The sequence below is a fragment of the Myotis nattereri genome, assembly GCF_964212035.1.
Source record: "Myotis nattereri genome assembly, chromosome: 1".
NCBI classification, from domain to species: domain Eukaryota; kingdom Metazoa; phylum Chordata; class Mammalia; order Chiroptera; family Vespertilionidae; genus Myotis; species Myotis nattereri.
The window spans coordinates 112662133-112689860 of record NC_138075.1 but is presented as its reverse complement, the minus strand read 5'-3'; the positions used below and the strand labels follow the sequence as shown (position 1 = coordinate 112689860).

The following is a 27728-nucleotide window of genomic DNA, read 5'->3' as shown; positions in this document are numbered from 1 at the left end:
CATGCCCAGGTTGTGGGCTCAATCTCCAGTAGGGGCTGTGCAGAAAGCAGCCAATCCATGATTCTCTCTGATTATTGATGTTTCTCCCTCTACCTTCTTCTCTGAAATCAGTAAATACATCTCTCTCTCTCTCTCTCTCTCTCTCTCTCTCTCTCTCTCTCTCTCTCACACACACACACACACACACACACACACACACACACACACTAGAGGCCCAGTTCACAAAATTTGTGCATGGGTGCAGTCCCTAGGCCTGGCCAGTGATCAAAATGCGAGCTTCTGGCGTGGAAGGGCTCTATCCCTTGAGCCAAACCGTCTAGGGCTAGAATTTTTTTCTTTCCTAAGAATTTTTAAAATTAATTTTAAGGTTTTCACCCTTACCTAATATTAATAGCTGCTTTTAGGAGCTTTGATAATTCTAACAGTTGGGTCATCTAGGGGTTAGCATATATTGTCATCTCCCTTAATCAGATTTTTAGTTGTTCTTGCTATGTCTGATAATTTGGGATTCTGTCTTGGACATTTTGAATATTATGTTGTAAGATTCTCTGTCCTGTTAAAATCCTTTTGAGAATGGTGAGGATTTTTAAATTTCTTTTAGTAAACAAGCCAACCCAGTGAGATTATAAGTTCAAGTTCTTTCTCGCTTTAAGTAGGCAGTGGTTCCATTATCTGTTCCATTTCAAAGCCTTTGCTATGTTGAATTTGCCCCTTCCATTCCTGTTTAGTTTGTTTAGGACTTAGGCAGTGATTCATGTAATAGTTCTGTTCTGAAAGCCTCTCTTGTACTTCTTTGGCTGGTTTTGACACATGTGCAGCTATAGTTGGGCCCAGAACTTGGTTCACATACAGAATTAGAGATCTACTTCTCCGTCTCTCTCTGTGATTTTCCCTGAACTCTCTGGCTCCAGGGGCCCTTTTCTTTATTCCTAGAGCCAGAAACATGGGATTCTCTCCGTTTTAGTTTCCTGCCTGTCATATCTTGGGGTGAAGTAGGAAGAGAAAAAAAAAAGAAAAGAATGGATACCTCTACACCAGGGGTCCCCAAACTACGGCCCCTGGGCCACATGCAAATACAAATATTGTATTTGTTCCCGTTTTGTTTTTTTACTTCAAAATAAGATATGTGCAGTGTGCATAGGAATTTGTTCATAGTTTTTTTTAAAACTATAGTCCGGCCCTCCAGCGGTCTGAGGGACAGTGAACTGGCCCCCTGTTTAAAAAGTTTGAGGACCCCTGCTCTACACTCTTCACAACAGGGACCCTCTTCCTGATTCCTTTATTCAGAGCAGTGTTTTCTCTTTTGGTTTTCAATGCTCACTCTGCAGCTGGGTAGTTTGATGGCCGGTCTGGCTTCAGTATGGGGGGCTGTGAGGGGGGAGGGTGCCGGGGTCCAACCCCAGCAGGTCCAGGGGTTCCCAAAGGCATAGACGGAGTCGGCGAAGAAGGAATGACACGGAGACAGCGTTCAGTTGATCAGCAGCCTAGCCAGGATCTCCAGCCAAGTTCTGGTCTCGATCTCCAGAGAGGTTCTGCTTAGGATCTCCAGCCAGGTTCTGTGTCCATGTTCTCTTGCTAGGTTCTCCAGCCAGGTTCTGTAGCCATGTTCCCTCACTAGGTTCTCCAGCCAGGTTCTGTCCAGGTTCTCCAGCCAGGTTCAGTCACCAGGTTCTAGTCAGGTTCTCTTGCCATGTTCTATAGTCAGGTTCAGTCCAGGATCTTTTGCCATGTTCTCTCCAGCGAAGTTCTTCTGTCTGTAGGTTCTGTGTAGGTTCTGTCTTCTAAGTTCTGTGTGTAGGTTCTGTCTTCTAAGTTCTCTGTTCTAAGTTCTGTCTTCTAAGTCCTGTCCTCTAAGTTCTGTGTTCTGCTATCTTGTTACATCTGTATTTATACCAGTTGATTCCAATCCTATCAATCTCTATTCCAAAGGTTAGGGCGTTTCTTATCTCCATTCCAGGGAGTAAAGATTATGTAGCTTAAGCATGATTGTTCGTAGTTAAAGTGATTAATTACCCGCCTGGCACTTAGTTAAGAGGTTTTATTCCCTCCCTAACTTCAGGGGAAAATCTCTACCTGGGGAAACAACCTTTCTCAGAGACCTTGGTTAAAACACATAGTGCCAAGAAGGTGAGCAAACATATTAAGAACGGTATGCCATATATGCCAGGTCCCTTGAAACAGCAAGCATGGACCGGCTCCCGGCAGGACGGGACAAGAGAAAGGAAAAAGGTATTTTTCCCACATTCTCCAGGAGCCTTTTGCCCTTGTCTTCTGGACACACACACACACAAATACACACACACACAAATACACACACACACATTTCTCTGAATTTTTACTGATCATGCCTGTTACAGTTTCCCTGTTTGGCCCACCCTTGGGTCAAAGCCAAGAAGTAAATGGGAAAGCAAAACAAAACAGGATACTTACCACTACCTTATTAGTTGTTCCTCACTTACTTCCCTCTCCAGTCTGCTTGCTGTTATTTCGTTTTCAGAGTACTTTGTTAGATGTATTTTGTCCAGAGTTTTTTATTATAATCAGTGGAAGAAAGGGACACTAAAGTGAGCTTATTGCCCTATGCCATCTTGGCCAGGATCGAGAAGTCAGATTGTCACATTTCTAAGAAAAAGTTGGTGTCTCAGTGGTTAGAATGCTGTCCTGCACATGGAAGGGAGGGTTGTGGGTTGGATTCTTGGTCAAGAGCATGTACCTGGGTTGAATGTTAGATCCCGGGACCCGATAGGGTGTGTGTGTAGGGGGTAACCAACTAATGATGTGTCTCTCACATCGATGTTTCTCTCTCTCTCTCACCTTCTTTCTCTCTCTCTCCCTTCCTCTCTTCCACTCTCCCTAAAAATTAATGGAAAGCCCTGGTTCGTTTGGCTCAGTGGATTGAGCCTTGGGCTACCTATGGACTAGTCAAAATTCTGTACCCAGGTAGTAAGCTCACTAGTTTCATGGGAAATGGAAAAATTTGTAACAGCATTGTGATAGGACAGTAAAGTTTTTGTTTCATGGCATTAGCCTTTTCTTCTGGAAATGAAATACCAACCTATTTTATACTCTATAAATTATTACACAGTACAGATTTTTTTTAATCTTTTTTTTTCCATTAAATATCTTTGAAGGACCTTCTGATTTAAAATGGTTTATAATCATTTGAACTATTCAGTACATAAGGTGTTAGAAGTTTTATTGATTAATAGTGTGCTGATGTGGCAGATGTTAACTCTTAATTGCAAAAGTTAATTTTCATTAGTGCTTGATTTAATGCAGTAATTTTTCATTTAATTCCTTTTTGGCTTATTTTGACTTCTGCTTTAGAATCTATAGAAACCTGCCTCATTGGTGTGGCTTACTATTTTTAAATAGTCTTGATCATTTTTTAAGGGGATAAAAAATATCGTAGGAAAGGAAATTTGGGTGGAGTGTTATAAATTCAATCTAAAAATTCACTAAATGTTAATGAAGTGCTATTACCTGAAAATGACTTTTTTTCCCCCTTTAGAATCCAGCAACTATCACAAGAATACTCCTTAGCCACTTCAATTGGGATAAAGAGAAGCTAATGGAAAGGTAAGGAACTATCATGTCAGCTTTGAACTTAAAAGTAACACAGAAAACCTATTGAACAGAATTTACAAGAAGCAAGTAAGGAGTTGATTTACATACCAGAGTGTGAACAAACCAAAATGCAAGCAGTATCTGGTTTAATCTCTTATATTCCTAATCCACAATTTTGCAATAAATTTAGTGTTTAAGGGAACTCGGGATGAATGTTTCGTATTTTATTTTGGAGGTGAATGGGGGGCTCTGCTTCAGTATCATGTACATATATTTCCTTTTGAGTACCGAGAACTAAAAGTAGGTTTTCAAAAATGCATAAGATCTTTAAATTACTTAAAAAATTTCTTGCCCATAAACCTTTAAATCCATGTTAGGCATATTAATGACATTTATTCAGTAAAAAGAAAATAAAGAAGTTGCTCTTGGTATCCTGGCCACCAAAATGGCTAATTGAACTGATTTTCTGGTTTCAGTGTAAGATTATATTCCATAGGAGATTTAAAATTATTTTCTCTCAGAAAATGTTTCTAGCTCTAATACTGATGCCATTCTTAATCTTTTCCTCTTCTTTAGATTGGAAATTTGGAACACTTAAGGTGGAGTAGGGTTAAAAGCCTCTATTCTCTCAGCCTTTATTCTCAGTCTAAAATTAGCAATCCTAATTTTAATAAAAAATTACAACTAGTTATTGGGAACTGAGAACCCAGATATTGTGAAAAGTAAATAAAAATATTTCCCCTTTGATTTGAAAATTGAAAGCACTTTGTAAAACATATTAGTTAATACCAAGAGTATTACATGATTTCTCACACCTTGTACCCAACTACAATTTAACGCCTCGAGTGCTGGGGAGCGCGATCGCGCTCCTCCTGTCTTTCACCAAAAGTGCCGGGAGTGCTATCAGAGCTTCGAAATGGCATCCAGTTCTAAGTATGCTTTTATTAGTGATGACGATATTGCTAAATATGTCAATGTAGTAAAGGTTTCCTTAAGTTTTTGAATATGTAACTTCATTTACTTGCGATTCATAATTTTTTTCCTAAACTGCTGTAAAATCAGCAAAAATGCCTTGGCAATTTTAGCACAGTTCCTAGGATATTGGTTGGCACTCAAAGGGTTAATAGTGACAATAATACCTGTCAATTATTAAACCCTCTGTGCCAGACATTATTTCATTTTATCATCTTGATAGCCTTATGGGGCTAAGAAATTACTAAATTTAATTGATGCAGAAACTAAGACTTAGAGTTTAATAATACATTTACCTCAGTTTTGTAACACAAGGAGTTACCACTCAGACTCAGGTTTGTTGGACTCCTAAGCTTATGTTCTTAAACACAAAGTATACATCTTTCCCATGATTCATAAATAAAATGCTCCTTGACTAGTTTTATGTTGTTACTTTTTTGTTTGTTTTTGTTCCCCCATGTATCTCACCATCTTTTTTGAAGTCAGTGATATTTCTTAAATTAGTAACATTTATTTTCAGGCTTGTTTTATGGCACCTTTATTAGGAAAAGGAGTTTTCTTGTTTATATCTGATACGCTTTTAGTGAACTAGATTTATTTACAGTTTGTTTGTTATTAATCCATTTTTCCAAATTAGTGTTTTTAAAATCAGTATGTACTACTTTTGTCTCATTTAATGAGTTTCACATTATATCCTATGCTGCCTAATATTACCACTGTCACATTTTATTTTTATGATTACTACTGCCTTAGTAAGTTGTGCTTTATATTTACCATGTCTTTGGTTATTTTGTTGCCTTAATTAAGTTTTCACCCTCTCCCCCTGCCCCCAATAATTTTAAAAGTTATATCTTTTATTTTTAGTAGCCATCCTTAAAATTTGTATATGCATACTTAAAACTATAAGTATGGCCCTGGTTGGTGTGGTTCAGTGGTTAGAGCATTGGTCCCTCCACTGCTAGGGTCACCCGTTAGATCCCTGGCCCCAGGACATGTGCGAGAAGCAAAGAAACAAAAAGCAAAGAATTAATCTCTCTCTGCTGATCTCTCTAGCTAGTGTTCCTGCTTCCTCTCCCCCTCCACCCTCCTCCTTCCCCCTGCCCATCTCCTAAACCCTCCCCCATCCCTTTCCCCCATCCAACACCCTCGCCCTCCCTTCCACTATGTCTAAAAATCAGTGGAAAAAAATATCGTCCTGTGAAGATTAACAAAAAAAAAAACCCCAAGCCCATTAAGTTTGTAACAATATTTACAGTATTTATATCCATGCCTTGCACAAGATAAAAATTATAGCATACTTTTCTTCTCTATCCTTTCCTTTTTTCCTCTTAGCTTGATACATTGATATTTGAAATTTCCATTTGATGTTAAGTATTTTTACTCAATATGTTTAACGTCTTTTCTAATTTGTTTATTGCAGTCCACTGTTTTCTCCAAATTTACCTTTCATACTCTAGAATATATCCTTTAGTCATTTAAATGAAGTTTCATATGTGATAACTATTCATGTTCTCTAAAGAGAAATATTTTGAGATTAGAGGGTGAGTTTTGAAAACATACCCTTTTGGCCCTCAAATTCTTCATACTCATGTTTTTGATTTGGGGAAATTCTTAGTCGTTCTTTCTTCAATAATACCTTCTCTCCATTCTCTTAATGCTTTCAGGAATTCCAGTTATTCACATGTTGAAACTTCTGGATCTCATTTCCAAGTCTCCTAATTTTTTCTTTTTAAAATTTATTAGGACAACATTGGTTAATATATAGGTTTCAAGTGTACATTTCTATGATACATGATCTGTATATTGTATTGTGTGCCTACCACCCAAAATCAAATCATCTTCTGTCACCATATTTGACCCACTTTACTCTTCACTATGCCCCTATCCCTTTTCCTCTGGTAACCACCATACTGTTGTTTATCTCTGTGAGTTTCATATCCCACATATGAGTGAAATCATATGGTTCTTGGCATTATCTGACTGACTTATTTTGCTTAGCATAATATTCTTAAGGTCCATTCATGTTGTTGCAAATGACAGTATTGCATTTTTTCTTATGACTGAGTAGTATTCCATTACATATATACATATAAAAATCTTGTTTATCCTATCCTCTATCGAGGGACATGTCAGTTATTTCCATGTCTTTACCACTGAGAATAATGCTGCAATGAACATAAAGGTGCATATATCTTTGTGAATAAATGTTTTTGAGTTTTTCGGGTTGGTATCCAGAAGAGGGATAGCTAGTTATATGGTAACTCTGTTCTTAATATTTTGAGGAACCACCATACTGCTTCCCATATTGGCTGTGCCAGTTTACATTCCCATGAGCAGTGAATGAGCGTTTCTTTTTCTCCACAATCTCCAACACTTGTTCTTACCTGTCTTATTGATAATGGCCATTCTAACAGGTGTGAGGTGGTTTCTCATTGTAGTTTTGACTTGTATTTATCTAATAGCTAGTGAAATTGAACATTTTAATAAATCTGTTGGTCATTTGTATGTCATCTTTTTAATTTTTTAATTATGATATCGAATTTATTAAGAGACAGAGGGAAGACTCCTGATTCAGTCTCTGTGTGGTCTTCACTTTCCGTCCTTGGTTATCAGTTCTCTCTAGCTAGTCTTCAGTTGATTATTCAGGATGGTTTTCTGTATTTTAGTTGTAATTCCAGTTTGGTCCTAGGGAGCATGCCTGTGAACTTCCACTTACTCCACCGACATACTGGAATCTTTCTGTATGTCTTCTTGGGAGAAGTGTCTGTTCAGGTCCTCTGCCCATTTTTTAATTGGATTGTTTGGTGTTGAGTTGTATGATTCTTTATATATTTGGATATTAACCCCTTATTGAGCTGTTGTTTGAAAATATCTCCTATTTGGTTGATTGCCTTTTTGTTTTGTTGGTTTCTTTGGCTTGTATAGAAGCTTTTTACTTTGATATAGTCCCATTCACTTATTTTTGCCTTTACTTCCCTTGTATTTGGAGTCAAATTCATAAAATGTTCTCTATAACCAAGGTCCATAAATTTAGTGCTTGTATTATTTTCTATGCAATTTATTGTTTCAGATCTGATATTTAGGTCTTTGATCTATTTTGAAATAATTTTTGCCCATAGGGACAAACTGTAGTCTAGTTTCATTAATTGCATGTGGCTTTCCAATTTTCCCAGCAACATTTATTGAAGAGGCTTTCTTTTCTCCACTGTATGTTTTTGGCTCCTTCCTCAAAAATTACTTTTTTATATCTGGGCTTAGTTCTTTCCATTCGTCTTTGTGTCTGTTTTACTGTCAGTACCATGCCGTTTTGATTATCGTAACTCTATAGTATAATTTGAAGTCTGGTAGCTTGATACTTCTGGCTTCATTCTTTTTTCTCAGGATTGCTTTGACTATTTGCGGTCTTTTGTGGTTCCATATAAATCTATTTTTAAAATATGACATTGAGATTTTGATGGAGATTGCATTAAATCTGTATATTGCTTCAGGTAGTATGGCCATTTTAACTATGTTGATTCTTCCAATCCATGAACACAGAATGTCTTTCCATTTAATTGTGTCTTCTTCAATCTTGGATAATAGTTCTTTGTAGTTTTCAGTATATAGGTCCTTTATGTCCTTTGCTAAGTTTATTCCCAGGTATTTTATTCCTTTGGTAGCAATTGCAAAAGAAATTGGTTTGGGTTTTTGTTGTTTTTTTTTCATTTCTATTAAGTTTCAGCGTTAGTATATAGGAAAAGAAGTGGATTTTTGTACACTGATTTTGCATCCTGCAACTTTACTGTATTTGTTTATTGTTTGTAATAGTTTTTTTAGTGGAGTCTTTAGAGCTTTCTATATTCAGAATCGTGTCATCTGCAAAAAGTAACCCTTCTAGCTCTAGCCCAGTGGTTCTCAACCTTCTGGCCCTTTAAATACAGTTCCTCATGTTGTGACCCAACCATAAAATTATTTTTGTTGCTATTTCATAACTTTAATGTTGCTACTGTTATGAATCGTAATGTAAATATCTGATATGCAGGATGGTGTTAGGCAACCCCTGTGAAAGGGTCGTTGGACCGCCAAAGGGGTCATGACCCACAGGTTGAGAACCGCTGCTCTAGCCAGTTTGGCTCAGTGGATTGAGCATTGGCCTGCGGACTGAAGGGTCTTGGGTTCGATTCCGGTCAGGGGCATGTACCTTGGTTGCAGGCACATCCCCAGTAGGGGGTGTGCAGGAGGCAGCTGATCCGTGTTTCTTTCTCATCATCGATGCTTCTAACTCTCTGTCCCTCTCCCTTCCTTTCTGTAAAAAATGAGTAAACTACATTTAAAAGAAGTAACACTTCTACTTATTCCTTTCTAATTTGGCTGCCTTTTATTTCTATCTCTTGCCTGATTGCTCTAGCTAGGACTTCTAGAACTATCTACACTAATAAAAGACAAATATGCTAATTAAACATACCTCCATGACACCCACCAGCCAATCAGAAGAGTATGCAAATTAACCCAACAAAGATGGTGGTTAATTTGCATACACAGGCACCTAGCGAAAGACTGAACACAGTGTAGAAGGGAGCCAAGCAGTGGAGAAGGGAACGGATCGGAGGTAGCAGAGATGGGAGCGGAGCTGAAGCAGTGGACACGGGAGGGAGCGAAGTGGCGGAGAAGGGAGGGAGTGAGGCGGCAAACACAGGAGGGAGGCAAAGCAGAGGACACAGGAGGGAACCAAGGCAGTGGGGAAGGGAGGGAAACAAGGCAATGGGGAAGGGAGGGAGCTGAGGCAGCGGAGAAGGGAGGGAGCCGAGGCAGTGGAGAAGGGTGGGAGCTGAGGCGGCGGAGACGGGAGGGAGCCGAGGGCAAAGCGGTGAAGGGAGAGAGCGAGGCAGCAGAGAAGGGAGCAAAGCCCGCCTTGGTGGGCTTTGCTCCCTTCTCCGCTTCGCTCCACTCTCCGGAAGCCCTATTCTTGCAGGAATAGGCCCGAGGAAGCCTTATTCTTGCAGGAATCTTCCTGCAACGGGTCTCTAGTCCTATATAATAAAACTCTAATATGCAAATTGACCAAACAGCGGAATGACACCCCTGACCACCAGGGGGAAGATGCTCAATGCAGGAGCTTCCCCCTGGTAGTCAGTGCGCTCCTACAGGGGGAGTGCCCCTCCAGCCAGAAGCTGGGCTCACAGCTGGCTAGTGCAGCAGCAGTGGCAGGAGCCTCTCCCACCTCTGCTGCAGGCGGGCAGTAAGGAGTGAGGGATCTCTGACTGCGAGAAGGCACAGGCCAGGGTGAGAACACCTCCCCCTCCCCAGTGCACTAATTTTGTGCACCGGGCCTCTAGTGTTGAATAAGACTGGTAAGAGAGCATATCCTTGTCTTGTTCCTAATATTCAAGGAAAAGCTTTCAGTTTTTCACCATTCAGTATAATGAATGTTTGTTATTGGATAATAGTTTGTTATTTAATGCCTTTATTGTATTGAGGTATTTTTCTTCTATACCAGGGGTGGGCAAACTTTTTGACTCGAGGACCACAATGGGTTTTTAAACTGGACCAGAGGGCCGGAACAAAAGCATGGATGGAGTGTTTGTGTGATAAATTCAAAGTAAACATCATTACATAAAAGGGTACGGTCTTTTTTTTTTTTACTTTTATTCATTTCAAACTGGCCGGATCCGGCCCGCGGGCAGTAGTTTGCCCACGGCTGTTCTATATCCATTTTATTGAGTGTTTTAATCTTAAGTGGATGTTGTATCTTATGAAATGCTTTTTCTGCATCAACTGATAAGATCATAGTTTTTATCCTTTGTTTTGTTAATGTGGTGTATTATGCAGATCAATTTGCTTATGTTAAACCATCCTTCTGTCCCTGGTATGAATTCCACTTGATGGTTATGTATTATTTTTTTTAATGTTTGTTGTATTTGATCTGCTAGTATTTTGTTTAGGATTTTTGCATCTGTGTTAATCATAGATATTTATCTGTAGTTTTCTTTTTTTTGTGTAATGCTTGCCAGATTTTGGTATCAGGGTTATGTTGGTTTCATAAAATGTGTTAGGAAGTATTGCCTCCTTCAGTATTTTTGGAAAAGTTTGAGAAGTATAGATTATCAAATCTTTCTTGAATGTTTAGTGTATTTCACTAATGAAGCCATCTGGTCATGGGGTTTTATTTTGAGGTTTTGGGTTTTTATTGTGTGTGGTTTTTTGTTTTTCAGAGTTTAAAGTGAAGGTAAGTTTATTAATGAAGCAGTGAGCCACAAAAATGGGCTACTACACAGACAGAGCAGCTTTTCCTTATTGTGATTTACTTCTTTTATTAAAGCTTATTTAATCAAGGGCAGGGCATTCAGTAAGGGTGAGGAATATTTAGGATTTTTCTAGGAAGGTTATGGAGACATATCAGAAGAGCCCATGAACCATTTTGTGTCCTTATACAGGCTTTTGGTTTCTGATTATGGTGGCATAGTGTGGCTTATTTAGTGTACTAATGTATTACTATGAGGATGTCATGAAGCTTGGCGTTTTCTGTAATATTAAATTAATTGCCATGTTGGATCTAGCTGGTCTCTGCTGGTTCTAAGCCACAGATCCATTGGGCATGTTTGTTTCAATTTCCTCACTGTTGATTGGTGTATTTAGATTTTCCAGTTCTTTGTGGTTCAGTCAAGGAAGGTTATACATTTCTAGGAATTTATCCATTTCTTGTAGGTTATTGAATTTGGTATCTTATAGTCTTTCATACTATTCTAGTATGATCCTTAGTATTTCTGTGATGTCTGTGGTAACTTCTCTTTCATTTCTGATTGTGTTTATATGAGTCTTTTCTCTCTTTTCCTTAGTCTAGCCAGGGATTTTTCAATCTTATTAATCTTTTCAAGGAACCAGCTCTTTGTTGTAGTGATTTTTGGTAGTCTTTTTGTTCTGTACTTCACTCAATTCTGCTTTGATTTTTATTTCCTTTCTTTTGCTAACTTTGGGCTGCTTTTGTTATTGCTCTAGTTCTTTAAGATGTAATGTTAGGTTGTTTACTTAAGATTTTTCTTGTTTCTGGAGATAGGCTTGTACCCAGAAATTTTTGTTGTTAATCCTCACCAAAGGATATTTTTCCCATTGATTTTTAGAGAGAGTGGAAGTTGGGGGAGAGACATCTATGTATGTGAGGGTCACATCAATTGGTCACTTCATGAACATGCCCCAACCCGGCTGGGATCGGACCTGCAACCCAGGTACATGCCCTTGATCAGGAATTGAACCCAGACCCTTTGGTCTGCGGGCCGATGCTCTAACTACTGAGCCAAACCAGTTAGGGCCATCCCAGAAGTTTTGATAAGATTCACTTTTTATTTTTTCTTTAACCCAGTCACTTTTTAGTACTATGTTGTTTAATATTTGTGGGGCTTGTGTTTTATTTATGCAATTTATGTCTTATTTCAAAGCATTATGGTAAGAGAATATGCTTGCTATGATTTCAATCTTCTTAAATTTGTTGAGGCTAGTTTTGTGACCCAACATATGATCTGTCTTTGAGAATGTTCTATGTGCAGTTGAGAAGAATGCTTAATCTGATGTTCTGGGATGAAAGGCTCTGTAAATTTCAATTATGTCCATTTGGTCTAATATATCATTTAAGACTGGTAATTCTTTTATTTTTGACATCGGACTTCACTCTTTTTATTTTTATTTTTTTAAATCTTTATTGTTCAGATTATTACAGTTGTTCCTCTCGCCCCCCCCCCCAGCCCCCCATAGCTCCCCTCTACCCGGTTCCCACCCCACCCTCTTTCTGCCCTCACCCCCCCCACTGTCCTCATCCATAGGTGTACAATTTTTGTCCAGTCTCTTCCCGCACCCCCACAACCCTTTCCCCCCGAGAATAGTCAGTCCACTCCCTTTCTATGCCCCTGATTCTATTATATTCACCAGTTTATTCTGTTCATCAGATTATTTATTCACTTGATTTTTAGATCCACTTGTTGATAGATGTGTATTTGTTGTTCATAATTTGTATCTTTACCTTTTTCTTCTTCCTCTTCTTAAAGGATACCTTTCAGCATTTCATATAATACTGGTTTGGTGGTGATGAACTTCTTTAGCTTTTTCTTATCTGTGTGAAGCTCTTTATCTGACCTTCAATTCTGAATGATAGCTCTGCTGGGTAAAGTAATCTTGGTTGTAGGTTCTTGCTGTTCATCACTTTGAATATTTCTTGCTACTCCCTTCTGGCCTGCATAGTTTCTGTTGAGAAATCAGCTGACAATCTTATGGGTACTCCCTTGTAGGTAACTAACCGTTTTTCTCTTGCTGCTTTTAAGATTCTCTCTTTGTCTTTTGCTCTTGGCATTTTAATTATGATGTGTCTTGGTGTGGTCCTCTTTGGATTCCTTTTGTTTGGGGTTCTCTGTGCTTCCTGGACCTGTAAGTCTATTTCTTTCACCAGGTAGGGGAAGTTTTCTGTCACTATTTCTTCAAATATGTTTTCAATATTTTGCTCTCTTCTTCTCGCACCCCGATAATTCGGATGTTGGTACGCTTGAAGTTGTCCCAGAGGCTCCTTACACTATCTTCATATTTTTGGATTCTTTTTTCTCTTTGTTTTTCTGGTTGGGTGTTTTTTACTTCTTCGTACTTCAAATCTTTGACTTGATTCTTGCGATTCTCTAGTCTGCTGTTGGATCTCTGTATAGTATTCTTTATTTCAGTCAGTATATGCTTAATTTCTAGTTGATCCTTTTTCATATCCACGAGGGTCTCACTAGACTTATTGAGGGTCTACTAAATTTATCGGCAGTTTCTAGAAAATTCTTGAAAAACCTTGTAAGTGTAATTTTGAGCTCTATATCCAGTAGTTTGCTTTCCTCCATTTCTGTCATTTGTGACCTGTTTCTTTGTCTCCGCATTTTGGTTGCTTCCCTGTGTTGATAGAGTGACTTTCTGTGCTAGGAGTCTATAGGGCTCAATGGCTCATCCTCCCCAGTTACCTGAGGTGGACATTCTTGGTGCACCCCTTTGTGGGCTGTGTGCGTAGTCTTGTTGTAGTTGAGCCTTGATTGTAGTTGGTATCACTGGGAGGAATTGACCTCCATGCCAATTGGCTGTGAGAATCAGCTGTGTCTACGGTGGGAGAACTTCTGTGCTGAAGACACCCTTCTGAGGCAAGACTTGCTTCAGTGGGGCTTTGGTGCTCACTGAGTCTGACCCCTGAGCGTGTCCCTTATGGATCTGAGGAGTTGTAACCTGGATGGTCCCACTCTGACCACTGGGTACACTGGCTCTTGGCTCTCTAAGGATGTGCTAATTTAGCCTCTGCCTGAGTCTACCCAGCAGGAGCTATGGAGAGGTCTGCTGATTCCTCTTCTTTGTTTGGGATTTGGAGGTGCCCAGATAAGGCCCAGCTGTGAAGCAGTGCAAGCTGCTGTGGAGCCTTGAGCCTTCTTTTGGAGGTTCTGGGTTTCTCTGACCCAGCTGCAGTTTGTTAGGTAATTTTAGATTGCAAAGGGCCAGGTCATTCATAGCAAAAGCCTCTGCGCACAGCTTGGGTGGGGCGGGGTCTCAGGGAATCAACAGGGCGGAGTAAACAGCTATGGCTGCTCCTCAGCCCTGCCCTAAGAGGCCCCGGGTTTCAGTGTCCCTCGGTAATCGCTGCAAGCACCTCTGAGAGAAAGCCGCCCTTGAGTTCCGCCCGATGCCAGACAGTCCAGTTTCTCCCGTATGAGTCTGGGTCCCCAGTCTCGTCCGTAACTGGAGTCAGGAGAGTTGGGATCTTGTGTCTCCCTCCCAATTGAAAAAGACAACCATGTCCTCAGTTGCAAGCCCTTTCTGCGCACACCTCCGTACCTCTGCACTTTACTTCCGCACCTCCTCTGAGCCTCAGTGTGCTTTTCTCTTTCCTTCTAGTTGTAGAATTTCCACTCAGCCAGCCTCCCTGTGGTTCTGGATGATGTCCGTTGTGTCTTTTAGTTGTATTTTTGAATTGGTTGTGCGAGGCAGCAATTTCAGGTGTTTACCTATGCCGCCATCTTGGTTTCTCAATGCTGATAGCTCTTTATTGATTTTCTGTTTGGATGATCTGTCAGGAGCTATCAATGGAGTGATACTGTGTATCACTTTTATCAATACATTTAAAAGATTAGAAATGTAAATTACCTAAACTGTCCCCATCCCCAAGAAGAAGTAGAAAGATAATCATGGGGAAATGTAATAAATATACTAAAATGTATATATTTCTCCTCCAAAAAGCACTAGATGATTTTAAAGGACAAGTTCTTTCTAATAAACTTCAGAGGACTGGCAGTCCTATTGAAAGTTATTTCAAACTAGAAAAAGGTAGTGCATTAATTCACTAGAGGCCTAGTGCACAAATTCATGCACTGGTGGGGTCCGGTTGGCTGGCCCTGCCCCCTGGTCAAACTCCCAGTCGAAGGAACAATTTGCATATTAGCCTTATATAGGATGTTAAATTAAAATAACTGTGGTTACAAATATTTTTCTTTAATATATTTTTATTGATTCTGGAGAGGAAGGAAGAGGGAGAAAGAGATAGAAACATCAACGATGAGAGAGAATCACTGATCAGCTGTCTCCAACACATGTCTTCCCCCCCCACCCCCACCCCACCCCCCGCCCCCACTGGGTCCGAGCTTGCAACCCAGGCATGTGCCCTTGATCGAAATCGAACCTGGGACCCTTTGCTCAGGTTCAACCCTCTATCCACTGAGCCAAACAAGCTAGGGCTGTGGTTACAAATTTTTAACAAAGACAACAACATAAGAAAATCTTTCTTTTTTTTTTTTAATGCAAGTGGACCTTGCCCTGCCCCCTCGTGGAGACAGAGGGGCACCAGGGACCTTCCATTTATTCTACACCTCTCATGTCTCTTCACTGTGCCAGACTAGATTCAGAAAATCATTTTTATTATGAACATAGCTGTTGCATTCATAAATAAAATATTACTTAATTGAATTGAGTGAATTTATAGCCTAATAGGATTTCTCCTAGGAATAGAACAGGTCACCATTGGAGAAGAAACTCATGTAGAGCACTTACAGCTTAGCAGGTGTTAATGAAGAGATAGTAAAAGGTAATCATAATAAATGCCAATAATACATTTTAATAATATTGTGCATTTATCCATGATTTATAAAAAAAAAACTTTTAGTAAACTAAAAAGGTAATTTCTCATCTGAATAAAGGGTATCAACTAATAATGTACAGCAAAATTATACTAATGTTGAAACATTAGAAGTTTGCCCATTAAAAAAAATAGTGGTGTAAAGATTAGAAAGGAGGAAAAGTTTTATATATGCCACGTAATCATCTATCTCGGGAACTCAAGAAAATCAACTGATACACTATTAAAGTGAGAACTTTAAAACAATTAGAATGCTCTTGCCTCTCTCTATTCCTTTCTCCCTCCTTTGGACCCCCCCCCCCCCCCGTTCCCTTAATACTCTTAGCTATACCACCCAGTTGGTATTGCTCAGTGGTTGAGCATTGACCTATGAACCAGAAGGTCGCGGTTCAATTCCCAGTCAGGGCACATGCCCAGGTTGCATGCTCCATCCCCAGTGGGGGGTGTGCAGGAGGCAGCCGATCAATGATTCTCTCTCAGTCATTGATGTTTCTATCTTTTTCTCCCCCTTCCTCTCTGACGTAATTTAAAATATATATATGTGTGTGTGTGTGTGTGTGTGTGTGTGTGTGTGTGTGTGTGTATTTTTTTAAAAGCTATACTATCTGACTTTTGAAATCAATATTTTTACTCTATTCTGTATGTCTATACTTATTTCTCTACACTCTATTGGGATGTTCTCCACTATTCAGGCCCCAGTCTCCTCAGGAGTTATTTATATCTTTGCATAAGTTCAGAGATTATCAATAATATTTCATTTTGGGGTTGTGCTCACAGACATTATGTATACTTCTCTATACATCATACAACAACTTGTGTGATGCCCTCTGGATCTCTTATTCTCTGAATTCTTATCACATATACTATTGTCAATTTGACCTTTCTGTTGTTGTTATCCTCTCCTGAGGATATTTTTTCATTGATTTTTAGAGAGAGGGAAAGACAAAGAGAAACATCCATGTGAGAGAAACACATAGATTGGTTGCCCCCTGCACAATCCCTGACCAGGGCTCAGGCCAGGGAGGAGCCTGCAATCAAGGAGTGTGCCCTTGACTGGACTCTAACCCAAGACCCTTTGGTTTGCAGGCCGATGCTGTGCCCACTGAGCAAAACAGCTAGAGCCAGTTTCACTAATTGACATTTCTTTATTCTCTGAATTCTTACCACATTTACTGTTGTCAATTTGACTTAATAACATTAGTTGTATTTTCTATTACTTTTCTAGCATTCTCCTCTTACATACTTAGCATATCATTTTGCAAATAGCTGTCTCTCTCTTCCCTTTAAAGCAATTAATATTGACACTAACTAGCACAGTTTCCACATATAATTGCTTAATCTTTGATGGAACTATGTAAAAATTAATTAATTATATACTGTATTTTTTTGTTGTTTGGTTGGTTGGTTTATTTTTTAGAGATTGAGACAGGGGGAGAGAGAAGCATTGATGTGAGAGAGAGGCATCAATCAGTTGCCTCCCGTATCCACCCTGTCTGGGAATTGAACACACAGTCTGGGTATGTGTCTTAACTAGGACCCTCGACCATTCAGTGCACGGGATGACACTCTAGCGAACTGAACCACACCAGCCAGGGCCTGTCTTGTGTTTTGATTGCTTATTCTTAGTTTTAGCGTAGCTAGATTAAACATACTTTCAGGCTCTCAATATTTACAACCAGAGGATTTCCATTAAGTATATTGAAATACCGTTATCAAAAGGATAAAGATGATGCTTCTTTTTATATACCATTTGTCTCTTTAATTGGAATCAGACCCACTATTGCATAAATCAAACAAGTAGCTTGGGAAAAAAAAAAAGACCATTGAGCAGAGCAGAGGGAATAGACTTGCCTTGCATGCATATATTTAGACAGAAAGCATAGAAGCCACTGTCTTAATTTTCTTTGAAGTAAAACATAGTTTTAAAAAATAATATTGGTTCTTGTCATTTGGGGAGGTATGGTCTCTTGAGGAAATAAAAGCTTTGGAGCTTCTCCAGGGCAGTAGGGAGGATGAATATTTGTATATAAGTTATGTTTTTTACCCTCTACACTTGTTGAAGGTCCAGGGACTTTAGGTTAAGAAGAATTTGGTAAATTGAAGTAATCATAGTCAAGCCAAAGAACTTGGATAACTACCAGTGAAGGTGAACATGTGTCTTTAAGTATGGCTGAAATACTTGTGAAACCACCATTTTTGTCTCCTGGAGACTCTGGTGTAGAGTGTTCTAGTCTCTGTTATGAAGGGAATACTCATTAGCTTCTTAAAATGCCTTGGCATAGTTTCAGATCTACTTTGAAAGTTCATATGAAATAAAATCTTATTCTTTAAAAAAGCCTTCTGATTAGCATAATGTTGATAATGGGGGTTTTTGTGTATGGGAATTCGATACGGTGGTGTGGAACTGGCCAAATGAACAATATATATGCAACTGGCCCTTCATATTCATGAGTTCTGCATCTATAATTGAACCAACTGTACATCTAAAATATTCAGAAAAAAACAACGCCACAAAAAAAAAAATGTGATGTTGTTGCTCATCTGTACTGTGTAGTTAGGCCTACAATGGTTGCATCTGTATTGAAAGTGTACAGACTTTTTTCTTGTCATTATGTCGTAAACTGCAGTATAACAATTTCCATAGCATCTACATTGTATGGTATTACAAGTAATCTAGAGAGGATTTAAAGTATATAGGAGGATGTGTGTAGGCTATATGCAAATACCATGCCATTTTATATGAGCAACTTGAGCATCTGCAGAATTTGGTATCCCTGGAGGATCCTGGAATCAATCCCCCACAGAGAGCGAGGGATGACTGTACTTAAATTTTTCTGTAATAAATGGGTGTGGAAGCCTTTTTGTAAGACACTGTAATTTTGCTAATTCAAGTCTGGAAGGAGTTATCTTACCTCTGTTTCACTCTGGTTAGTTTCTTAATATACTTTCTTTCATCGTGTCTCAGCACCGAAAAGGATAAAGTATAGGGTAACGAATTACATAAAGTTTCTCAAATTATGCAATACGATTTTTGTACTGCAATTTGAAAATAGTAGTATTTAGTAGCTTCTTTGTCCAAGTACTCTCTTGCTTAGCAAGCTCAGGAGATTTTTGTTATCATGCAGTTTTGTTTTGTTTTGTTTTAATTGGGTTTTGTTTTCTCCGATAGGGGAAAAATTTTATTGATCTCAAAAAGTATTCTACATTTTCTTAAAAATATATGAGGAGCAGTATACTTACCTATAAACCACATATAATAAAATGTGAAATAATTTTAGATTAGTATTAAAAATCCAAAACTTGTTTTAGTGATGATAAAAAGATGACTGTTAATTTATTTTTATTGAACCATAATAAACTACAATAGTTGCTATTTCACTGTTTTTACCTCTCTAAAGGGCAATTTTTTTTAATTACATTTTACATTCACTATTTTGTATTAGTTTCAGGTGTATAGCATAGTGGTTAGACAATCTCCTATACAGTACTTTACAAAGTTATCCCCTTGATATTTCAAGTACTCACCTGGCACCATGCATAGTTACTGCAATATTATTGACTACTAGAGGCCTGGTCCACGAAATTCGTGCATGGGTGGGGTCCCTAGGCCTGGTCAGTGATCAGGACCTATTGGGGCCATCTCGCACAGTCCTAATCAGGGTTGGGCCAGCCGGGAACTGCCGGCTGTCAGACGGGGCCTGCCGGATGGGAGGGACCGGGGGAGGGGGGGCATTGGCTGGCTGTGGGAGCACACTGACCACCAGGGGACAGCTCCTGTGTTGAGCGTCTGCCCCCTGGTGGTCAGTGCACATCATAGCAACTGGTCAATTGATCACAAAGTCACTTAGGCTTTTATATATATAGACTAGAGGCCCGGTGCACAAAATTTGTGCACTGTGGGGGAGTTGTCCCTCAGCCCAGCCTGCACCCTATCCAATCTGGGACCCCTTGGGGGATGTCCGATTGCCGGTGTAGGCCCAATCCCACAGGCCCGATCTCACAATCTGGGACTGCTGGCTCCCAACCGCTCACCTGCCTGATTGCTCCTAACTGCTTCTTCCTGCCAGCCTGATCACCCCCTAATTACTCACCTGCCAGTCTGATCGCTTAAATCCTCCCCTGCTGGCCCAATTGCCCCCAACTGCCTTCCCCTGCCATCCGGATTGCCTCCAACTGCCCTCTTCTGCCAGCCCAGTTTCCCCTAACTGCCCTCCCCTTCTGGCCTGATTGCCCACAACTGCCCTCCCCTGCCGGCCATCTTGTGGCTGTGGGTGCTGCCGTCTTTGAGGGCAGGGTAGTCAATTAGCATATTCCCTCTATTGGCTGTGGGCGCTGCCATCTTTGCGACAGTGTGAGGGTAGATTAGCATATTCCCTCTTTATTAGATAGGACTAGAGGCCTGGTGCACAAATCCTACTGACATAATAAGTCATTATTAGATTATTTTTTTTTTAAATGAAGGCCAAAAGTCTTTCTTAGAAACAGAAGATTTTCTATCACTAAGTCCTTAGTTTTATTTCTGTGAAATTCTATAGAGTTTATATGTGTGCCAGTCATCTTACATAAAATTTTAGCCCTTTTGAAAGAATAGCTTTAAAAACCACAAAGAGGCCTGGCTAGTGTGGCTCAGTGGTTAAGTATCAACCCATGAACCCAGAGGTCATGGTTCAATTACCAGTCAAGGCACATGCCCGAGTTGTGGGCTTGATCCAGGCAGCCGATCAATGATTCTCTCTCATCATTGATATTTCTGTCCCTCTCTTCCTCTCTCTGAAATCAATAAAATCATATTTTTAATAACCACAAAGGATGCAGTGAATCTTTTTTTTTTTTAAATATATTTTATTGATTTTTTTTTTTACAGAGAGGAAGGGAGAGAGATGGAGAGTTAGAAACATCGATGAGAGAGAAACATCGACCAGCTGCCTCCTGCACATCCCCCACTGGGGATATGCCCGCAACCCAGGTACATGCCCTTGACCGGAATCGAACCCGGGACCCCTCAGTCCGCAGGCCGACGCTCTATCCACTGAGCCAAACCGGTCTCGGCGATGCAGTGAATCTTTTACTTTGTATGAAAATTTACATTCTACTTGAGGAGTCTTTTTATGATTTTTACCAAAGTAATGCAATTTGGTTTTTTTTTAACAGTCTAATAGTTTTACAAGGATTATAAATGAAAAATAAAAGAACTTCAATTTTTCTTTTTTTTTCTTTTTTTTTTTAATATATTTTATTGATTTTCCACAGAGAGGAAGGTAGAGAGATAGAGAGTTAGAAACATCGATGAGAGAGAAACATCGATCAGCTGCCTCCTGCACATCTCCCACTGGGGATGTGCCTGCAACCCAGGTACGTGCCCTTGACCGGAATCGAACCTGGGACCCTTCAGTCCGCAGGCCGACGCTCTATCCACTGAGCCAAACCGGCTTCGGCTTCAATTTTTCTTAATAACTTGCTAATACTGCTTATACTGCTCGGGTTTCGTCGGACTTGATGTACGTCGTTTTGTGGTTACGTCGCCATCTCCCATTTACAGTATTTATAAAAAAAAAAAGTTCCGTCATTTTGATGTATGCACATATGTGCTTTATGTTTTTTATTATTTATTTACCACAAGTAAAGGTCAGGAATTATTTTTCTTTAAAATTTTTTTCACTGTTTCACTTCACTACTGCTGTGTATGTGCTCCGGTGAGTGACATAGGTTCTTATGTAGGTGGGTTCCAACTTACGGGGAAAATCATGTTACGTCACGCCATAGGAACGGATCTCCGATGTAACCCTAGGACCTACTGTACTGTACTATATATCTACTAGCTATTTTATGTAGAATTTCACAGGATTGAGCTGTGAAACTAATCTACACTAATAAAAGAGAAACATGCAAATTGGTGTCACTCCCACCAGCCAATCAGGATGAGTATGCAAATTAACCCAACAAAGATGGCCGTTAATTTGCATATGCAGGCACGGATGACTGAAGACAGCATAGAAGGAAGCCAAGCGCTGCAGAAGGGAGCGAAGCAGCGGAGAAGGGAGGAACCGAGGCAGCGGAGATGGGAGCGGAGCCGAGGCAGTGGACACGGGAGTGGAGCTGAGGCAGCGGACATGGAGCAGAGCCAAGGCCGTGGATACGGAGTGGAGCCGAGTCAGGGGACATGGGAGCGGAGCCGAGGCAGCGGACATGGGAGGGAGCGAGACAGCGGAGAAGGGATTGAAGCCCGCTTCGCTCTGGCCGCATGAAGCCCTATTCTTGCAGGAATAGGCCCGAGGAAGCCCTGTTCTTACAGGAATCTTCCTGCAACGGGCCTCTAGTGTCAATATGAAAAGACTGGGGAAAGCCTCCTCTTCTAGTGTGTCTTCTCTTGTTCTATTTTGTGGTCTTTTACAAATGTCATTTTCATGCTTTGTCTGTTATTTTTGTTCTTACAAATGTGATGGTAGTTCTTATTCATTACTATGGTTTAAATCCACTTAATCTGTTCCTTTCCTCCCTTCACATTTTTGCTTAAATATACTAAAAGTGGAAAAAATTACACCATTAGAAGTAGGTTAATGGGGCCAAAAGATAGTTGAAATAGCAGTTTCTATAAGAGATGTTGGTGTCACAGACCTCTTTTAGTGCTTTGTCAGAACAATAATTAAGACATAAAATAATTGTGACCATTTTGTAGCCTTTTGAAATTGAAGTCTGGTATCCATAAAATGCCACATGAGAATGTTGAAATAAAAATTATTCAGGCCCTGGCTGATATGTGTCAGATGGTTGGAGTGTCTTCCTGTATACCAAAAGGTGTGGGTTTGTTTCCCAGTCAGGACACATACCTAGATTGTGGGTTTGATCCCTGGTAGGGGTGCGTGCAGGATGCAACTACTCAGTGTTTCTCTCTCCCTCTCCCTCTCTCTCTAAAATCAATTTTTAAAAATTATTTTATTTAGAAGTAAAAGTGTATATTTGTATGTTTATGCATATATCTGCGTGTGTGTGTGTGTGTGTGTGTGTGTGTGTATAATGCTCCCTTAAAATTTTTCGTGTGTGTGTTTGTCCCCTCTCAGGCTTATAGCAATAGACTATTGATTTCTTATAAATATGTAATGGGAGCACTAAGGACCCTAAGGAGGATTGAACTCTGATAACCTAAGAATACACAGTAGAAAAGCCCACTATATAACTTAAAATTTGCTCATCATTTCTGGTTTTCTGATTCCATTGTGAAAATAAATACTTCAACAATGGCCTTTTTATGAAATACTAGAGGCCCGGTGCACGAAATTCATGCACTCGGGGGAAGGGGGGTCCCTCAGCCCAGCCTGCAGTCTGGGAGCCCTCAGGGGATGTCTGAAAGCCATTAGCCAGACATCCTTAGCGCTGCTGTGGAGGCAGGAAAGGCTCCCACCACTGCCACTGTGCTCGCCAGCCATGAGCCTGGCTTCTGGCTGAGCACCCTGACCACCAGGGGGCAGCTCCTCCATTGACCGTCTACCCCCTGGTGGTCAGGGCATGTCATAGTAACTGGTCATTCCGCTGTTCAGTTGATTTGCATATTAGCCTTTTATTATATAGGATGAAGCCCTAGTGGCTTTTAAGATAAATTCCTAATGACAAAATTAAATATTGATTTTCATGCAAACAATGATTCTTCAGTCATTCAGAATTCAAAAAGAAACACTACCTAGTGATGTACCCTTAGTGACCAATCTCCCATCTCCACAACCAGTTTTTAGGCTGTAATTATTCCTGCCTTGAAATTTATATTATTTGGTTTATATCTGTCAAGCAGTCAAAAATTAAATATTAAGTTCTAGATATCTTGGAAAGTTGACCAATTCAATGCAAGTTTGCTTACCTATATTTTTGTAAACATGCTAACTGGACAGGAAGAACCATAGAGAAAGAAGAGGATTTATAATCTCTGCTCAGAAACCTAGACCAGTGGTCGGCAAATTGCGGCCCCTTGAGTGTGGCTCTTCCACAAAATACCACATGCGGGCGCGCACGTACAGTGCGATTGAAACTTCATGGCCACACTCAAGGGGCCAAAGAGCTGCATGTGGCTCGTGAGCCGTAGTTTGCCAACCACCAACCTAGACCATCTGAGAGATGGGGTAAGGGAACTCTAATTATGCCCTTCCCCCACTGAAATGGCTGGATTGAAGGAAAAACCACAGGTCCATCTTGTACTTATTTTCATCAGTATGGTTTTTGGAAAAGGATAAGCAAGGATTGCTAGAAAGGAGGGAAGCAATGCCCCAGGATATGCTTTGCAGTTGTTTACCATAGTTGGTGAAGCAGAGAGAATGTGTTGGCTCATTAAGCAAGGTACCAGAACTACAGTGCTTCACACAGAATCAGTCTCTTTCACTTTGATCTGTTTTTCACAAATGTGTACATAAAAGCCAGCAAACTGAAGGAACTTTCAAACACAGTGTTAACAACTAAAGAATCTTAAAGTAATTAAGACCGAATGGCATTTCAAAAGAGAGTTAAATGCTACAATAAACCCCATGGAGTTACTAAAATCTTCAAGAATGAAGAAAGAAACTTATATGTGTGCCAGTTGAAAAAGGATTTGAATTATAAAATGAAAATTATTTTGACCACAGACTTCAATAACAATAGTTACCAGAAGAAAATGGATGCTATCAATATACAGAACAAGGGGTGCAGTGGAGTTTTGGCCAAAGTGAGCACTTGAATATATTTAAATGTTTGAATTATGTCTAATTAATCCAGGATAATCAAGTTTAGGAAATAAAGGCATTAATCATTATTGGAGGGGGAAAGCTATATAATGTAAAAATAATGTAATTAGTGAAAAAGTGTATGAACTTATAATTAACTGGGAAAAGGTCCAAGAAATTTCATCCAAAACTCAAGAGTTAAGTGTAGAGCACTAGCTGGTTTGGCTCAGTGGATAGAGGATGGCCCACGGACTGAAGGGTCCCAGGATCCATTCTGGTCAAGGGGATGTACCTTGGTTGCAGGCTCGATCCCCAGTGGGGGTTGTGCAGGATGCCGCTAAGCGATGTTTTGTGTCATCGATGTTTCTAACTATCCCTGCCCTTCTCTGTCAAAATCAATAAAATAAATTTTAAATAAAAGAGAAAGAGTTAAGTGTAGGGTCATCTACTTATATAAAAACCCTGGGTGTAACATCACGACCTGAGGCACGACCAACCAGAAGGAAGTCAGTCCTACAGGGGTTGTCTTGGAAATGGCTGCACCCTCCCCCAAGCTGTTTCCCGGAGCTGTTTCCAGTAAGGGCGAGGTTTGAGGCAGGAACCTGCCCTCGGAGCATGGAGGCATATCTTTATAAAGTGGGCCGCGCCAGCGCGGCCAAGGATGAACCTGAGTGGAGACGGCTGAAAGGCTTAGGAAAGACAGACAAGAGAATGAAAGAAAGCTGGCTCTCGGTGGGACGCTGCTTCTCTGAGAGACAGCGACAATGCCCACAGTCGTGTCTTTATTTTATAGTATAGCAGATGCCACGAGGCAAAGTAAGGGCGTGATCAAGATGTTTACAACATTCTCCTGGGTTTCAGTCCTACTCAACTACATGTACTTGAACTCTGTCAAGCTTACATCACTCAGGCACGTGGGGCTACGTGTTTGGACCATAGGTTCAAGCTTACAACTATAGCTATTGGCTATAATTGTGCTGGGAGAGCCCTGCCCTCTGAGCTGGGACTTGCACGTGGCAATGAGAGGACTGTGCCCTCTCATCAGTCCAAGGCTTGAACCTTTCCAAAGCACTGTAGCTGCTCCTCACAATAAAGTTTTAATACATTATATTAGAGGTTGTGGTGGTACTGTTTTACCCACACTTTCTACAGGAATTGCTGCAAATTTACTTCTCGGTGGAAGAACCTTTCATTACCAATATAAATGACCAATTCCATTAAATGAAACTTAAATTTCTAGACACGATATAAACAGTGAAGTTGCTAAAACTATTAAAAAGGCCCAACTTCTCATTATTGATGAATGCACCATGGCATCCAGTCATGCTATAAATGCCATAGACAGATTACTAAGAGGAATTATGAATTTAAATGTTGTATTTGGTGGGAAACTTCTTCTTGGAGGGGATTTTCGACAGTGTCTCAGTATTTTACCGCATGTTATGGGATCGGCCATAGTACAAACGAGTTTAAAGTACTGTAATGTTTGGGGATGTTTTAGAAAGTTGTCTCTTAAAACTAATATGAGATCAGAGGACTCTGCTTATAGTGGATAGTAGTAAAACTTGGAGATGGCAAACTTGATAGCAGTTTTCATTTAGGAATGGATAGTATTGAAATCCCCTGTGAAATGATTTGTAATGGATCTATTATTGAAGCTACCTTCGGAAATAGTATATCTATAGATAATATTAAAAATATATCTAAACATGCAATTCTTTGTCCAAAAAAATTAGCATGTTCAAAAATTAAAGGAAGACATTTTGGATATACTCAATGGAGATTTTCACACATATCTGAGTGATGATTCCATTGATTCAGCAGAAGATGCTGGAAAGGAAAATTTCGCCATCAAATTTCTTAATAGTGTTACTCCTTCGGGAATGCCATGTCATAAATTAAAATTGAAAGTGGTGCAATCATCATGCTATTGAGAAATCTTAATAGTAAATGGGGTCTCTGTAATGGTACCAGATTTATTATCAAAAGATTACGACCTAACATTATCGAAGCTGTAGTATTAACAGGATCTGCAGAGGGAGAGGTTGTTCTGATTCCAAGAATTGATTTGTCCCCATCTGACACTGGCCTCCCATTTAAATTAGTTCGATGACAGTTTCCCGTGATGCCAGCATTTGTGATGACTATTAATAAATCAAAAGGACAAACTCTAGACCAGTGGTTCTCAACCTACCTAATGCCGTGACCCTTTAATACAGTTCCTCAGGTTGTGGTGACCCCCAACCATAAAATTATTTTCATTGCTACTTCATAACTGTAATTTTGCTACTGTTATGAATCGTAATGTAAATATCTGATATGCAGGATGTATTTTCATTGTTACAAATTGAACATAATTAAAGCATGGTGATTAATCACAAAAACAATATGTCATTATATATGTGTTTACCTATGGTCTTAGGCCAGTGATGGCGAACATTTTGAGCTTGGCATGTCAGTATTTTGAAAAACTCTAACTTAACTCTGGTGCCGTCTCATATAGAAATTTTTTGATCTTTGCAACCATAGTAAAACAAAGACTTATATTTTTGATATTTATTTTATATATTTAAATGCCATTTAAGAAAGAAAAATCAACCAAAAAATTGAGTTCACGTGTCACCTCTGACACGCGTGTCATAGGTTCGCCATCACTGTCTTAGGTGACCTCTGTGAAAGGGTTGTTCGACCCCCAAAGGGGTAGCGACCCACAGGTTGAGAACCACTGCTCTAGAGAGAGTAGGAATATTCGTAGCTGAACCCATTTTCGCACATGGTCAGTTATATGTTGCTTTCTCTGGAGTTTTAAGAGCATGTGACGTTACAGTTTAAGTTCTAAATACTTCATCACAAGGGAAATTAGTCAAGCACTCTGAAAGTGTTTTCACTCTTAATGTGGTGTACAGGGAGATATTAGAATAAGTTGAATCACTTTATCAGTCATTGTTTGCATCACTGTTTTTTTATATCATGTTTTTGTTGTTTTCATATCATGTTTTTTGTTGTTTTTATATCATGCCTCTGTTGTTCTTATATCCTTTTGTTACTGTTTATTTATTAATAAATTTATATATTTTCATATATATTTTACTAATTTCTGTTCATCTCTCACACCTCTATTATAGAGAAAGGGCAAATAGCAATTTTAACACATTGTATGCGGGAAACGTATTTATACATTTTATGTATTTATACGTTCAACCAGTGTAGTAGAGCGCCGGACACACATTAATACGTTTTTTATAGACTAGCGGTAGAATGCAGGTAACATATAAATACGTAAACTAAAGTTACCGTAATTTTACTGAACGTTGCCATTTGCGCAAAAAATTAGCAAAAATGGCCCGCGCCACCTGTTAGCGCTTGATAAAAACTACCCTCAAACAATGTGTTAAAATATC

General features: G+C 39.7%; 1 protein-coding gene across 1 annotated transcript in view; it reads left to right on the top strand.

The window, feature by feature from the left end:
• Positions 1 to 27728, top strand: part of ARIH1 (ariadne RBR E3 ubiquitin protein ligase 1) — a 113672-nt gene that overhangs the window by 32969 nt on the left and 52975 nt on the right. The window contains exon 2 of the mRNA XM_081084955.1: positions 3512 to 3579. Within this exon, the coding sequence (XP_080941081.1) occupies positions 3512 to 3579 (68 nt within the window). The remainder of the gene's footprint in view (positions 1 to 3511; positions 3580 to 27728) is intronic.